Here is a 14,501-nt window from a genome sequence, read left to right on the forward strand (position 1 = left end):
TTTGAGCCAGGCCTTGGGGGATGAGAATTCTGAAGTAGAGAAGCAGGGGAAGGTGACTTCTGGTGGAGGGAACAGGAGGACAGCTCTCTTAGGGGAACCTTTGACCAATCACTGATGTCATGGCCTCAGTTTCTCTATTCCGAATATAGCACTTCGATCCATTACAAAGTCAAAGACATTTTGCCCCAGGCTGTAGAATTTGTAAAGGTCTTGAACTCTTTTACCTGGTTGCTGGTTTTGGTGTTCATTTGGTCTGGATTTTATGTCTCTTGAGTGTGAACCTTGTATTTATGGCAAGAAAGGGGGCTGCTTGGAGGGCGAGATTAGAGAAGGGAAGCCGTGGAGGCCGAAGACCCAACAGTGTTATATTAACGGCTCTTTCTTCTCTCCCTGCACAGCATTTCCCCTAACCTGGAGCTTGAAGCTCTGTTCAAACGACATTTCACTCAGGTGGAATTTTATCAGGGTTCAGTACTCAATCCACATGATCTTGCGAGAGTCAAGGTAAGGAAGAGCGGGTGACTTCTGCTTTTACTCCATCTTGGGGCAGGGGTGTCTCACTCGGTGGTGAGGGGACATGCCTCCTAGGATGGCCAAAAGGCACACCTACATCTCTAACGAGATACATCAGATACTACCAATCTTGACATCACCCATCCACTGGTCCCAGGACTTTGTTCTGCTGGCCCATGCTAGGCCTCCTCTAAGCATTCCACATTTAACTAGTCATAACCAGCTAACCAGTTGCTGTTGAGTCAACTCCAATTCACGGCAACCCAATGTGTGTAAGAGTGGAAAAGTGCTCTGTAGGGTTTTCAATGACTCATTTTTCGGAAGCAGATCACCAGGCCTTTCTCCTGAGAAACCTTTGGATGGACTCGAACCTCCAACCTTTCAGTTAGCCGCCAAGCACATTAATTGTTTTTACCACCCAGAGACTCCCTGGACTAGTCATAGCATGAGCTTTTTTCGCTGGTTCCCTCAGTGTCTGCCACTCTTAAAGGAAGTGGGCCAGTCCTATGCGCTCAATAGTCTCAAATACAACATAATCAAGTAAGTCCCATCTTGAATATTAAGTTGGGCTCAACAAAGTTTGGACATTTATTATTTATACCTGTAAGGAATATTAAGGATAGAGCATAAAATAAATTTTTAATAAGCCATAAGAATTTTTGAGCTTCCTTTTTTCCCACCAAAGACTCAACGTGCAAAAATTTAACATGTAGGTATCTGATAGTATTTGGTAATGGGCAAATCTGCCTTTACAGAACTTGCTGTTAGAATTTCTCATAAAGCACACTTGAGGCTTAAAAGGGAAAGGGATACCACAAAATGACATGTGCTAATTTACTCATTTTATATGGATTTTGGAAGCACGCTCAGTATTTTCATGCCAGTGGGTGTATGTTAATATTGTGAATCCACTGGAGTTTAAATGCGGATCGTCACCTAGTTCAGTAAATAATATAATTGGCAAATATGAATAAGCCAGAGCGTTTGGGTAAATTCTTTGGATTATTAAGGAAAACTAGAAACAATTTTTGATACACTACAGAGAAACTGTGCCCTCCCGCCAAATGCAAGAATGGTCTGTTAAGCACAGAATACCAAGTAGAACAGATTACTGACCAGAGCCAGCATGAGAATTCTGCTTACATAGTCCCAGTAATCTTAATATCATCCAAACATTATCCAAGTTAGAGCTAATGTGAAATCTTAGTAGAACACAAGTTATTGTTCATGGACCTAATGTAAATGCAAGCAATTATTAGCGTTATCAAGTTTATGATTCTCTTTAAGAATCTTTTGGCTCTTGTTTAAGGGAGCCTGGGTGACACAAGGGCTTTGGGGTTGTCTGCTAGCCTCACAGCTGGCAGTTGGAACCTACCCAGCTGCTCTGTGGAAGAAAGGCCTGGTGAACTGCTTCCATAAAGATTACAGTCAAGAAAGCTCTATGGAGCAGCTCTACTCTGTGACATGGGGTCGCTATGAGTCAGAATCGACTTGATAGCAACTGGTTTGGGTTTTTTTGGTTTGGCCCATGTTTAGAGTAAGCCAGTAGGTTGTGTTTTGTGATCATCTGTAACATATCATTTCATACACATGGATTTGTTATCTTTTTAATATCTGAATAATAATTGAAAACTAAACAATAAGATGCTGCTATCTGATCTCCTCTTATTCCACAGAGAGTGAAGATGTGAAAAAAGGTTAGATGGAAAACTTTGAAGTCTAAATTTCTGAATCCCCAACATCTCTGTTAACTTGTTAACCTGACAGAAGGGCTTTAGCCTGCCTACCTCCATTTCCCAACTGGGACAATTAGGATGATGGTGCAGACCTTTGGGAAATGAGGAGGGGAATTCCAAACAGAAACACTTAATTAATTGTTGCTTAAAGAAACCTAGAAATCTAGCAAGCGACTATGCCAAATGAGAAGTATAATTACCAAGGTACATGTTGTATCCTTTGGCAGCAAGAAGATGAAATGTTTATACCATAACAAGAATCTTCAGCCTCTACTTTTGGCAGAAACTATAATCTCTCAGGATTATTATTATTATTTTTCTTTCTATTGCAAAGCACCAGGTTCCCCAAGAGCTGTCAACAGAGAGAGACTGCAACCACGCGCCGCTATTTATGTTTGTGTTTTGTGATTTTCCTTTGGTGTCTCAGATAGAGTCAGCAGATGCGTGCCTGATCCTTGCCAATAAGTACTGCGCTGACCCGGATGCCGAAGATGCCTCCAACATCATGAGGTAACCTCGGGGAGGCCGAGAGGGCCTCAGGCTTGGCACTCTGCTGTCCACTCAGTGCCCTTTGTCTGGGTCCTCTGCAGGGGACCATCTCTACTGCACCTTTTTTCCCCCATAAGCCACCCCACAACTTGCCACCCATGTAAGCCCAGGGCAGACGGAGCAGTGATGGGTAAGAAGGGCATTGACATAGGGTGCCGTCAGCAGGAAGCTCACCTTTAACAGCTGAGAAATCTGGCCTCACAACTAGGATGGGGTTTGAGATACCTTGAGACAGAAGGAGAAAAGGAAAGACGGATTTAGATGGGTCCAGATCTGAATTAAGTTACCATCTTTCCTAAGAGGGAGTGGACCTGAGAGATTGCATCTGGGGGCGATGTTGCCTCCCTGGGACATTTGGCAGTGTCTGGGGACATTTTTGGTTGTCACAACTGGGGGGATGCTACTAGCATCCAGTGAGAAGAGGCCAGAGATGCTGCTAATCATGCTACAATGCACAGGATGGCCCCCCACAACCTATAATGCACAGAATAGCCCCCCACAACAGAGAAATATGTGGTCCCAAATGTTAATAATGGCTAGGTGGAGAAACCTGTGTTAAGGCTTTCCCAAGTGTGCCTACAGCCTGTTGATTAGTAACGTCCACCCCCCAAAAAAGGAGTTTTTTTTTTACCAATAAGCTTGTTTCAACCAGTTTCCCAAAATTAAATGGTTTTCTTAACTGAAAGCCTTCTCAGTACTTTGCTATTTTTTTTTTTTCTCAGTGCTATTATGAATCTCAAATATAATGTTCTACAGAGAATTTCTCAAACCTATCTGGACTACAAACCCTCCCCCACCCTTTTTTTTTCACAGAACATCTTCTGCGGGAACACACTTTGGAAAACACTGCCCTGTGCCTTTACTGTAAATGGGTTAAAAACCAAACCAAACCCATTGCTGTCGAGTCGATTTCGACTCATAGCGACCCTATAGGGCAGGATAGAACTGCCCCATAGGGTTTCCAAGGAGCGGCTGGTGGATTCGAACTGCAGAGCTTTGGGTTAGCAGCCAAGCTCTTAACCAATGCAATCTCTACTCCAACTCTTAACATCTTATTCTTTTCTCATTTCGGAAGAAAATCGTTCAGTTCTTTTTCTGTCCATAGACCCAGATTTCAGATAGCCTTTGGCTATGAAATGATCAAAAAGTTAAGATATTTTGCCCCAGTTAAAGTCCCTCTGGAATTCTTTTCTTCTCTAGCATGGTTGCAGTGTAGTTAAGAGAACTGGAAGGGCCTAATAAAGAGAAAATTCTAGAGAGGAGATGAACTACAAGAAAATATTTCACTCCCACTATATTCCCAGGACCTTTGCCTAATTGTGAACAGCCATTCTTTTGGTCTAGACAGAGATTCCCAATCCCCGCCGCTTGGTTACCGTGTCCTGGGAGTTTACCTGAGGTTGAGGGTTGGGAAGTTGCCTTTGAATCATTACAATTCTGGCATCTTCTTTGTCTTTGCTTTTAATCAGTGGCCCCAAGTGACAAGAGCTTTCTTTCCCATCAGAGAGGTAGAGGAATTCCTCCAGTATATTTCCGATGAGCACATGCTCTCAACAGCATCTGGTCCTTGGGTCTGGCAGGCAACATCTGGCACAATGTTCTCTTTCCACTCCCTTTTCTTTGGCAATATGCTTAGTGCAGTCATTTTAAGGAAGTTGATGCATGAGCTCCCTTTAGTACTGGGCTTGCCAGCCTGCAGAGAGCTGTTAGAACGGGGTCTGGCTTCACACCTGGCCCTTTGCAGCTACCCATACCCTGAGTATTCACAGCTGGAAAGTGACTACAACTGCCTAAATTTGGGGTGTGTCATCTGCCCTTTCCTTGAACTAGGATTTCCATCCTTCAGCCCTGAAAGTTTTTCTGCCCTCAGAGCCAGATGAAGTGATAAGAATGCAGCCTTTACAAAATCAGGCTTCTTAGGGCCAATTTATAGCAATAAGGGCTCAGAGGTCAATTTAAGAAACCAGGCTTCTTTATCTTCAGATTTTCAAATAAAAAACCAAAAGAAGATGAATCTTAAGGTTTTGGCCCCACAAAGAAGTTTGGGGCTGGCACTGCTTTTTCCCAAAGTGAATAATAGAAATGAGGGATACTTTTGAAATGAACATTTCTTTTAACCACAATATTTTATTTAAACCTTGACTGCAAAATGTTAATGTGAAGACATGTAGATACCAGGATGATTGGCGTGATGCCAAGGCATAAAAATTACTGAACAAAGGTAGTATCCGACGTGTAATTAAGCCATTCATTAACCAGAACCAGAACGAAGGCCCAGGGAACAAAAGAAATGAGAAACTCCGGGCTAGAGATAGGCTTCACCTTCCCCTTATTTGTATAATCCTCCTTTCTCCCTAGTTTAATGAGACCAATCTGCTCCTTTTCAAATGAAAATGTCAAGGATCCATTTGAAATGAGGGAATGCAGAGAACTGGCTGATGTTGTTTACCGAGTTCTGAGGGTGATAGGATCCCACAGTCCTGGAGTTATAGGCACAGGCCAACACAACACTTTTTCGAAAATAAAATGAAATCCTTCAAGTGCAAGAGCCTAGAGTGAGTGTCTGCAGGCAGAGGCTTCAGAGCCATCCGTTTCCAGATTCACAAGTTACAGCTTTTCTGACAGAGCTGCTCCCTGGCCTCCCTGCCTTCATCTTCGCACCAAGAGGGATGAGGATGAGGAGTAGAGCACGCCTGGGTGGGGAGTTTGTGGGGGCAGTTGTAATAAATGCACTTGCATTTCGGATTAGCTTACAGGGTGGGCCTTTCTGTGGAATTCCATTCTTTAGCCTTTCCTGTCACAGAAAGAAATGCACAATGTCACCTCTGACAGAGTCAGTAATGAGAAAAACCATCACTTACATGTGGAGAGAGGTTTTAATGATTTCAAAGCATTTTCACATCTGGTCTCCCATTTGCTGCTCATACCAAGCCTGTGAAGTAATAAAGCAGGTACTGCTGTCCCCGACGTTCAGATGAGGAAACAGGCACAGACAGCCCAGGCATTTCCTGGAGGTCACCCAGTTCATTAGTAGAATACCTGGGACTAGGATCCAGGTGTGGCCATTCTGTCTGTTCCCTGCCCCTTCCCACAGCAATGCACTGGGGAGTAGAAGTGAGGGTGGGGGCAGACGGTGGTTCATTCTGAGTATAGATTTAGGGCCGGTTGTGGGGGGGGCGGTTTCCACCAGAGCTCAAGCTCTCTGACCAGTACAGTCATCAGTCAGACGTTCTGAGATGTTGAAGGCTGAATCGTTGGTCTCATCTGAAGAGCATGTTGTGAGAGTAGGCAAGTGTGTGTGACAGTGAGGATAATTTGTCATGCTGCTTGTTTGATTTGTCATTACTGTCTCAAGTGGTTAACTTGGAGACTTTGACTCCAGAGCAGGTTATTTCTAGGCTCATCTCTAGGGTATGAGAGATTGGAAACCTCGGAAGCCCCAGGATTTCAGCTGGTTTTAGATGCCTGTGTAAGCAATAAGCCTGGGACCTCTGCTTCAGAACCGCTCCCTCCCCCAGGTACACACACACACACCCATGTACACGTGTATCACCAAAGCATTATGAAGACTCTCCTTTCTTTTAGGCCCAGGACAGAGTCTGTGGCTGTCGTGAGATTTCTTTTTCATTAAGTTTGGAGTGGGGAGGTGGAAACACAGTTCACCTTGGCCTCATGCCTACAGCTTCTCTGGATGGCCCTGACTGCTGGCCCCACCTTTCCCCCGCTTGGAGGTCAACAAATTTATCTTCCCATCAGACAACCCATGGGTAAGGCAGGCCTGCCTCAGCTTTGGTTCTTTCTTTTTCCAGAGTGATCTCCATAAAGAACTACCATCCGAAGATCAGAATCATCACTCAGATGCTTCAGTATCACAACAAGGTAAGACAGTGAGAGCCTGTCCCAGGCCTAACAATGCAAACATGGGTCCAGCCTCTTCTCCCTCACCATAGAGTGTATATGTGTACACACATGCACAAACATGTGTACACACATACACACGCACACATGCACACACATATACCACTGCAACTCAAAAGCCTGGATACAGAGATACAGTGGGTAGGAAGTTCCCTCAGACTTGGTGACTGGAAGGAAACCCCTGATTCCTCCATTCAGGAAGCACTTGTTGGATCCCTAGGTTCAGCAACATTGATGTATTCTTAGGTCCCGTCCAGACTAAAATTCCGACAACATCGACTTTTATGTGCTCAGTCATCTCTTCTATCAACATTGATTAGATACCTACTATGTGGGTCTCACTCTAGCTGATACCATGATGGATATAAGTGAAGAGGCAACCCTCTTTTGTGCCTGCAGGGATTTCACAGTTAAGTTGTAGAAAGTGTCCCAGGTGAGTGAGGTAACTTCTGTGTCTGAGACCAGGTGAACTTGAAGGCAGGTAATGTGCACTAGGTGGAGAACGTGGAACACGGTTGTTCTCAAGTTCAAGTGAGGATTTGCATGGTTGAATTTAGGAAAATAGTTGTTGATTCAGAGATTAAATGTGGAGGGATTTTCCTAGTGTTACAGTTCACAATTAGGGGATTGGGAAGATAGACAATGTCAGAGTCTGTGTTGTTACCTTTGTGATTGACTTCTCAGTAAACTAGAGTTCAATCCCTCATCCAAAGGCAATGCCCCTTCTCTCAGCCAGTCAGTACACTCCCAGGCAGACAGCTTTGAGAGAGGGAAGGTGGCACTTTTTTCTTTCTCATATGAAGCCGGTTATTTCCTTAATGAGGCTTAGAAACTGGAGGTGGCTCAGTACCTGGAGCCAGGTGTCCTGCATGAACAAAATAACTCCCTGCTGGGTTGTGAGGGAGAGTGTGCCCCAGCTTACAGGCCATATTCCCCATAAAACAGGCAGTCAGGTGACCCAGAGAAGACATCCCCTCCTCATTCTGCCAAATGCACCAGCCTCGTGCCATTATTTCTTAATTGCTGGCAAATGCAGGCCCATTTTGCTGTGTGGAGCCGCACTAGAGGCCATTGTTGAGTGGAGCCTGCTGTCGGTAACTGGCCCACCACTTGGAATGGCTGCCCACTGCCACCATTACCCCACCTCAGCAGGTGGCTTCCTTGCAGAGCGAGGTGCTCTCCAGCCAGTGGGATTGGTGGTGGGCACCCAAGGTCACATTCTCCTGTTTACCTCTGGGAAATCCAAGGACGCTGAAGAGATAAAGTGAGGATATTGGTTAACTCACAAGCTTCAATCCAGAGAAGGTTTTTTTGATGGCAGCCCCTGTGTGTGGAAGTGAATTTTAGTAGCAAAGCTGTGCCTGGTGACAGCTCTGAGGCAACAAGTTCTCCTTTCATTTGCAATTTGAAATTTCGTTTGGTGTGGGAGTGTTTTAAGCTGTTATTTAGATTTTTTGCTGACTTTAGAGTGAATAGGAAAATAAATGTTGTAATGTTTAGAGAGGGATGTCAGTTCTTTTTTTGCTCCTTCCAATGAATGCTGATGCTGCATCTTCAAGAAACTTGGAGGATTTTAGCTCTGTGATTCTGGTCAGACTCCAAGTAGCTCAACCCAGCCTAGGATCCAGGCAGGACTTGGTTAATATTACCATGGTCATATCAACTTGAATGTCTTTCACAAAACTGCATTGTCATTATTCAGAAACAATAATGAAGACATCCACCTATCCATGATGACTTGCTTAAAACACATTTGTTCAGAACCATCCCAGTCTATCTAGGTTTAAGGGTTCGGTAGAATCACTTATGGAAACCTTGCCCCTGTAAGATTAATAAGGGAGTAAGATGACTAAGGGGTACCTGACTCAAGCCATAGTCTTTTCAGTTGCCTCATATGCATGCAAAAGCTGAACAATTAAAAAACAAAGACAGAAGAAGAATTGATGCATTTGAACTGTGATGTTGGTGAAGAATATTGCATATACCATGGAACGAAGGAATCAGTCTTAGAAGAAATACAACCAGAATGTTCCTTAGAAGTGAGGATGGCAAGACTTCAAACCACTTACTCTGAACACATCATTAGGAAAGACCATCACTAGAAAAGGACATCATGTTTGGTAAAGTGAAGGGCCAGTGAAAATGAGGGAAACCATCAATGAGATGGGCTGGAACAGTAGCCACAGCAATGGATGCAGGCATACCAACAATCATGAAGATGGCACAGGACCAGGCAGCGTTTTGTTCTGTTATACATAAGGTTTCCATGAGTCAGAGCTGACTTCATGGCATCTAACAACATCAACAAGGGGAATTTTTCTCTGTTATTCCATTGGGTGGAAGAAAAGACCATCTTCTAGAGAAAGAACAGAAAGTACACTGTTCATTGCTTGACATCTCCTTCCTAGTATAAATCCGAACGGATAATCTGAATTCTGCTTCACAGTTTTGCACTATTTTCTAAGATGCTCCCACCTACCTTTTCAACATTTTTTTTTTTTCATTTTCCCTTTCAATATTTTTTCTTCCTCTCTTGGCACTTTCTCTTTACCCATGACTAGATGCCCAGAGACCAACACCCGTTAAATTAAAACATCCTTTCAGGAATGAGCCTGGTATGTGTGTGTAAAGTTAAGTCACTGCAAATATATTCCAAGAAAGTTTGTTCCATAATTAGATATCAGCCTTAAAATAAAAAGTATTTCAACCCCCTATGTTCTAATATGGAATGTTCTAGGGCCTAGAGGGACATAGGGAAGCTGCCTACTTTCCCTCCATGTAAAACTGGCTCTGAGTTTGTCATCATAATAATCGCAGACATTTGTGTCATATTTTATGGTGTTTAAAGAGCTTTGACCTCCATTATCTCATTTAGTCCTCATCTGACCATCTGTGCATTTTAGCATCCCAGTGTGACTTCAGACCATGGAATCTAAGCTCTGTCACAGACAGAGCAACCCTGGTGGGTGCAAATCGCGGTCACTCGGCAGCCAGCAAACTAAGAGAGAAATGCCAACTGCCGCCTTCTCTGTAAATACAGCCACAGTACTTTAAACCAAACTGTGATTTTTCAGAGCAACTCTTACAAAGGACTGGTGCTTTCCAAAGTGGATCTTTCTTTCTTTCTTTCTTTTTTTTTAATATCAGTAAACTTCATTAAAGAAGCCCTGGTTGTACAACGGTTAGGCACTTGGCTGCTAACTGACATGTTGGTGGTTCAAACCCACCCAGCAGCAATGCAGGAGAAGACCTGGCAATCTGCTTCCATAAAGATTACAGCCAAGAAAACCCTATGGGGCAGTTCTCCTTTGTCACATGGGGTCGCGATGAGTTGGAATCGACTTGACGGCACCCAGAAACGACAACAGACTTCATGAAGAAGATCACTTTTAGCCTGACTGTCTCTGAAGGTGGAAGAAAGATGGTGTGGGCATCTTCTCATTTGAGTGGGAGAAAGGCTTATGTCTCTGACCTGGAAGTAGAATCCCAGTGTTCCAATGGAGATGCAAGTTCTTTGAGCTTTCTTACTCTAAACCCTTACACTTGGATAAAACCCAACCAAACCCATTGCCATCGAGTCAATTTTGACTCACAGCGGCCCTATGTGTGACAGAGTAGAACTGCTTCATAGGGTTTTCTTGGCTGTAACCTTCATGGAAGCAAATCACCAGACCTTTCTTTGGCAGTGCTGCTGAGTGGGTTCAAACCACCAACCTTTAGGTTAGTAGTTGAGTGCAAACCATTTGCGCCACCCAGGGACCTTTACACTTGAATAGCAGTATAAAAGTGTTTCCTCTTACATGGCCTTTGATCCTCATGGAGGCTTCCCCAAAGCTGTGTGTGTAGTGAAAGACGGAGCTGGGACTGGAATCCTCTCCTGGTTTCCCAGGACAGCCTGTTTTCATGCTCCTTCTCAGTGAGTTGAGGAGAGGTCCAGTAGTGAAAAGTGGGGAGGCCCTGGTCCTACCAGACCTATGATTTATATTCTTCAAATTAGAAATTATTTGCCTCTAGAGTCTAATTTTCCACCAGACCCATATTTCTGTCAAATGACAAAGGACAAAGTTGCCAGAAACAAAGAATTTGAGTTCCTGGGTCAACCTCTTCTCTTTGTTTCATGCACACAGACTTTCCTCCAAGGTTTTGGCACATTCACCCCCGCTCCCTCCCCTGTGAGTGGAGAAAATATAACGGCCAAAAAGGAGGCTGTGGAAGCCTGAGAAATGAAACCAACTTTACTTGATATTACATGTGTAATAACATGTAAGATGTATCTAAAGAACTCAAACTAGATGGAGACATGAGAGACCCAATGCCTAAAAGCCTGGGCTTCATACGCCGATGGCATGTGGAGATATGCAAGACCCTCATTGAAAAAGTTTTGTTTGTTGGTTGATTGGTTTTAAGGTGCCATGAAGGTTATGCGGTATCCGTCTTGGGTTTTAACCACTCAAATCTCCTTTCAGACTAGATGATTTACTTGTTCATTACTTAGATTTAATTTCTTGTCTTTTTTCTCAGAAGATGTCAATGCAAATGGCTATTTTTCCACTTAAACTGAGGTATTCCCTAGACTTCCAGGGAGGTAAAAGGGAAAAATAGCTTTCTTAATCCAGTGAAGAGTAGGGAGAGAAATGGGATAAGGGTAGGGATTGTTGGAATTGAGTCTGTGATAGAAAGGTTCTCTGATACTCAGCTTGATAGAAATTACCATCTGCTATGGCCCACACGTGGGACTGTTTTAACTGTGCTACCATTAGGTAGGATACGGTTACTTTTCCCAAGAGTAAACACTGCTGGGTTAGGACTTACTAGATTTTCACAGAAGTGGATTTTGCAAGAAGAAATTTCACAAGAGTGGTATTTCTGAAAGCAGAGCATTAAGCCATTGGACTTGGTCTTTGTTTCCACAGTGGAGTTTTGCATCTCCTTCTAGTACAACTGCTGTATATTGTCCTGAAAGTGAGGAGAAAGCTCCTTTGGTGCTCTCCTGAGACTTGGATAGAAATAATCATTTCAGGGCAATAGAATCTTGGCATTAGCAGGGAACTAGACGAGCTGTCTGATTCAACCTCCCATGCAAAGCGAGAGTCCTTTCTACAGACTTGGAGGAATTACTGAGTTTTAGGGACAATGATCTTGTATTTTTGGAGACGGCCATCTCTATTTATTAGACAAATTACATTCTTAGAAAGTTACTTTACATAGCAAGCCAAAACACTGCTTTCTTGTAATATACATCAGTCAGTCTGAATTCTGGCCTCTGGAACAAGGCAGGACAAGTCTAATTTGTCTTTTACATGGCAGCACCTGAGGTATCCAGATACAACCATCATGTGCCCATGAAAACGTCCCTTCTTCAGTCCAAACATTGCTAGCTCACTCAGCTGGTCCTCAAAAAATATTTTCCAGAACCCTCACCTCTCTTTGTCATTTTTCTCTGAAAGTTATTCAACTTATCATTTTTCCTCTTTAAATCTGACTGTTAAAACTGGATCAAGTACTCTGGAACTAGTCTGACTAGTTTATTTCCTTGATCCGGAGACCATTTCTAAGAAGAAAACATTGTCTTTCTTTGCGATGTGTCACATGGTTGGCCTCTATTTGGGGTTTTTAGTTACTCACACACTTAGGTTTTGCTTTTTCCCCTCCTTTGGTTTTCTTCTATTGCTGTTTTTTTTTTTTTTTTTTTTTTTTAAATAACATTTTATTAGGTTTTGCTTTGTTTTCTCTTATGTCTGCTGCCAAGTTAGGTCTTTTCATTTTGAATTTACGTAATTGATTTTTTTGAACCTAAATGCTGTACTTGACAATAAGACCTTTAAAATCTTTTCTTGTTGATTTTTTGCCTGTTTTCCCAACTCTGGAGAACTTTTTGGATCTTGATTCTCTTATTCTATCATCTCTGATTTTCCGCTTCATGCCACTTAAAAATAATTGGAGAAACAGACTTTCTGTATCTTTGTCTCAGGGTTTGGCCTAACAGCTGAATTGGACTGGCCCATCTGCAAGAGATTGTAAAACATCTATGCTTTTCCTGATAATCATCTGAGGGCAGTGGTTTTCCGAGTGTGGTCCCCAGATTAGCAGTATCAGCATCACCTAGACCTTGTGAGCAGTGCAGACTCTCCAGCCTCACCTCAGCCCTGGGGTGGGACCAGCAATCTGTGGCTTTATGAGCCCTCTAGGTGATTCCGATGCCCACTCAAGCTTGAGAGCCACTGATCTAGGGTATTGGAAAGGCGGGTAAAGAAGATACACCAAATACATAGGCATCTGACAGTCTTACAGTCTATTTGGGGAGTAAATTTATGAACATCCTAGTAACATGGGCTGATCTATCTGTCACAAGAGGAAATTCCCTCTGGGCCCTATTTGGCTAAATGACAAACCTGAGGGAAGGACTTGGACTTGATAGGTGCAGAAGCAGGATTCCAGAGGGACTGAAGACTGAGGAATAGAAGAGCTGAATCAAACACCAGACCAGGCAAAGAAAGGACGAGTTGGAGTGACCCCGAGCCATTGGGCAGTGCTGAATTTCCCAGAGGAGATTTTAAACAATTGAACACTTAACAAACGCAGGGTCTCATACGTGTTTTTGTGTCCACAGGCCCATCTGCTAAACATCCCGAGCTGGAATTGGAAAGAGGGAGATGATGCAATCTGCCTTGCAGAGCTGAAGCTGGGTTTCATAGCCCAGAGCTGCCTGGCTCAAGGCCTCTCCACGATGCTCGCCAACCTCTTCTCCATGAGGTCATTCATAAAGGTAACGTCTTGTCTTATTAGAGCACATTAGCCCGGGATTCAATTTGTCGTGGGGTTGAGTAGAGAGCACAGCTTAAACTCAAAACAGATCGACGTGCTTTAACCACAGTGGTTAAGGAGAAATTCCTTGTTACAGATTTGGGCACACGGCCAGCTTCTTTCAAAATTATGTTTTTATTTTTATTTGGCACATCCACGGCCATTAAATGATTGTTCAAAGCGCAACCCTCTCTTTTTTTAGATAAACCACATGTTTATCTATCAACAAAGCCTCCGCTGTTAAAACAAAAATATGATTTATATATATTCCATATGGCGCTGGAGCGCCTCAAGAAAAGAATTATCATTTTGCTCTTTTACATCAAGTGGCTGGTGGACCTCTTACTGTGAGCATAAATGCAGACCATGTGTTTGTGCTGCAGCCCAAACCCCAACAACATAATTCATTTATTTATTTCTGCACAATCAAGGAGGCCAGCAGGGCTGACATGCCATGGTTATTTGAGTGGAGAGTGAAATGATGAACTGACTCCTCGGCAGCAGTGCCTTTGACACCAGGAGACAGGCGGTCTGGATATGTTCATCTCCCTGTCCGCCGTGTTCCCCTCATGGCTGACAGAGCAGCCACTACAAATCCCCAAAAGTGGCCACTGCCCGCTGGACCAAGTCTGGAAAGGAGAGGAGGGCCCCCTCTGTCCTCACCGGCCAGACCAGGCGTGTGTTTCCAGGCATTGATTGGGGGTCCACACCCCTGCAAAGAGAGCTTCTGGAGAACAGGGTAACAATAACACCAGTCTTTATCCTTGGATTATTCTTAGTCTAGGCAGTCAACGTGGCAAAACAGTGCGGTGAAACTGACTAGTTTGGGCCTTTCTGATTTGGTGGCAATTAGCCCTGGTGGTGCAGTGGTTTAGCATTCAGCCACTGCTAACCAAAAGGTCAGCAGTTTGAATCCACCAGCTGCTCCTTGGAAACCCTATGGGGCAGTTCTACTCTGTCCTATAGGGTCGCTATGAGTTG

At 43.7% G+C, this 14,501-nt stretch overlaps 1 protein-coding gene across 29 annotated transcripts in view; it reads left to right on the forward strand.

The window, feature by feature from the left end:
* The window catches only part of KCNMA1 (potassium calcium-activated channel subfamily M alpha 1), a 915,613-nt gene that overhangs the window by 627,600 nt on the left and 273,512 nt on the right, over positions 1-14,501 (forward strand). For all 29 annotated transcript variants that reach the window (XM_023737654.1, XM_023737655.1, XM_004383187.1 and 26 more), the window contains 4 exons: positions 399-504; positions 2,677-2,759; positions 6,608-6,677; positions 13,327-13,482. In XM_023737654.1, the coding sequence (XP_023593422.1) occupies positions 399-504; positions 2,677-2,759; positions 6,608-6,677; positions 13,327-13,482 (415 nt within the window). The remainder of the gene's footprint in view (positions 1-398; positions 505-2,676; positions 2,760-6,607; positions 6,678-13,326; positions 13,483-14,501) is intronic.

The sequence above is a fragment of the Trichechus manatus genome, unplaced genomic scaffold (genome assembly GCF_000243295.1).
Source record: "Trichechus manatus latirostris isolate Lorelei unplaced genomic scaffold, TriManLat1.0 scaffold00106, whole genome shotgun sequence".
NCBI classification, from domain to species: domain Eukaryota; kingdom Metazoa; phylum Chordata; class Mammalia; order Sirenia; family Trichechidae; genus Trichechus; species Trichechus manatus.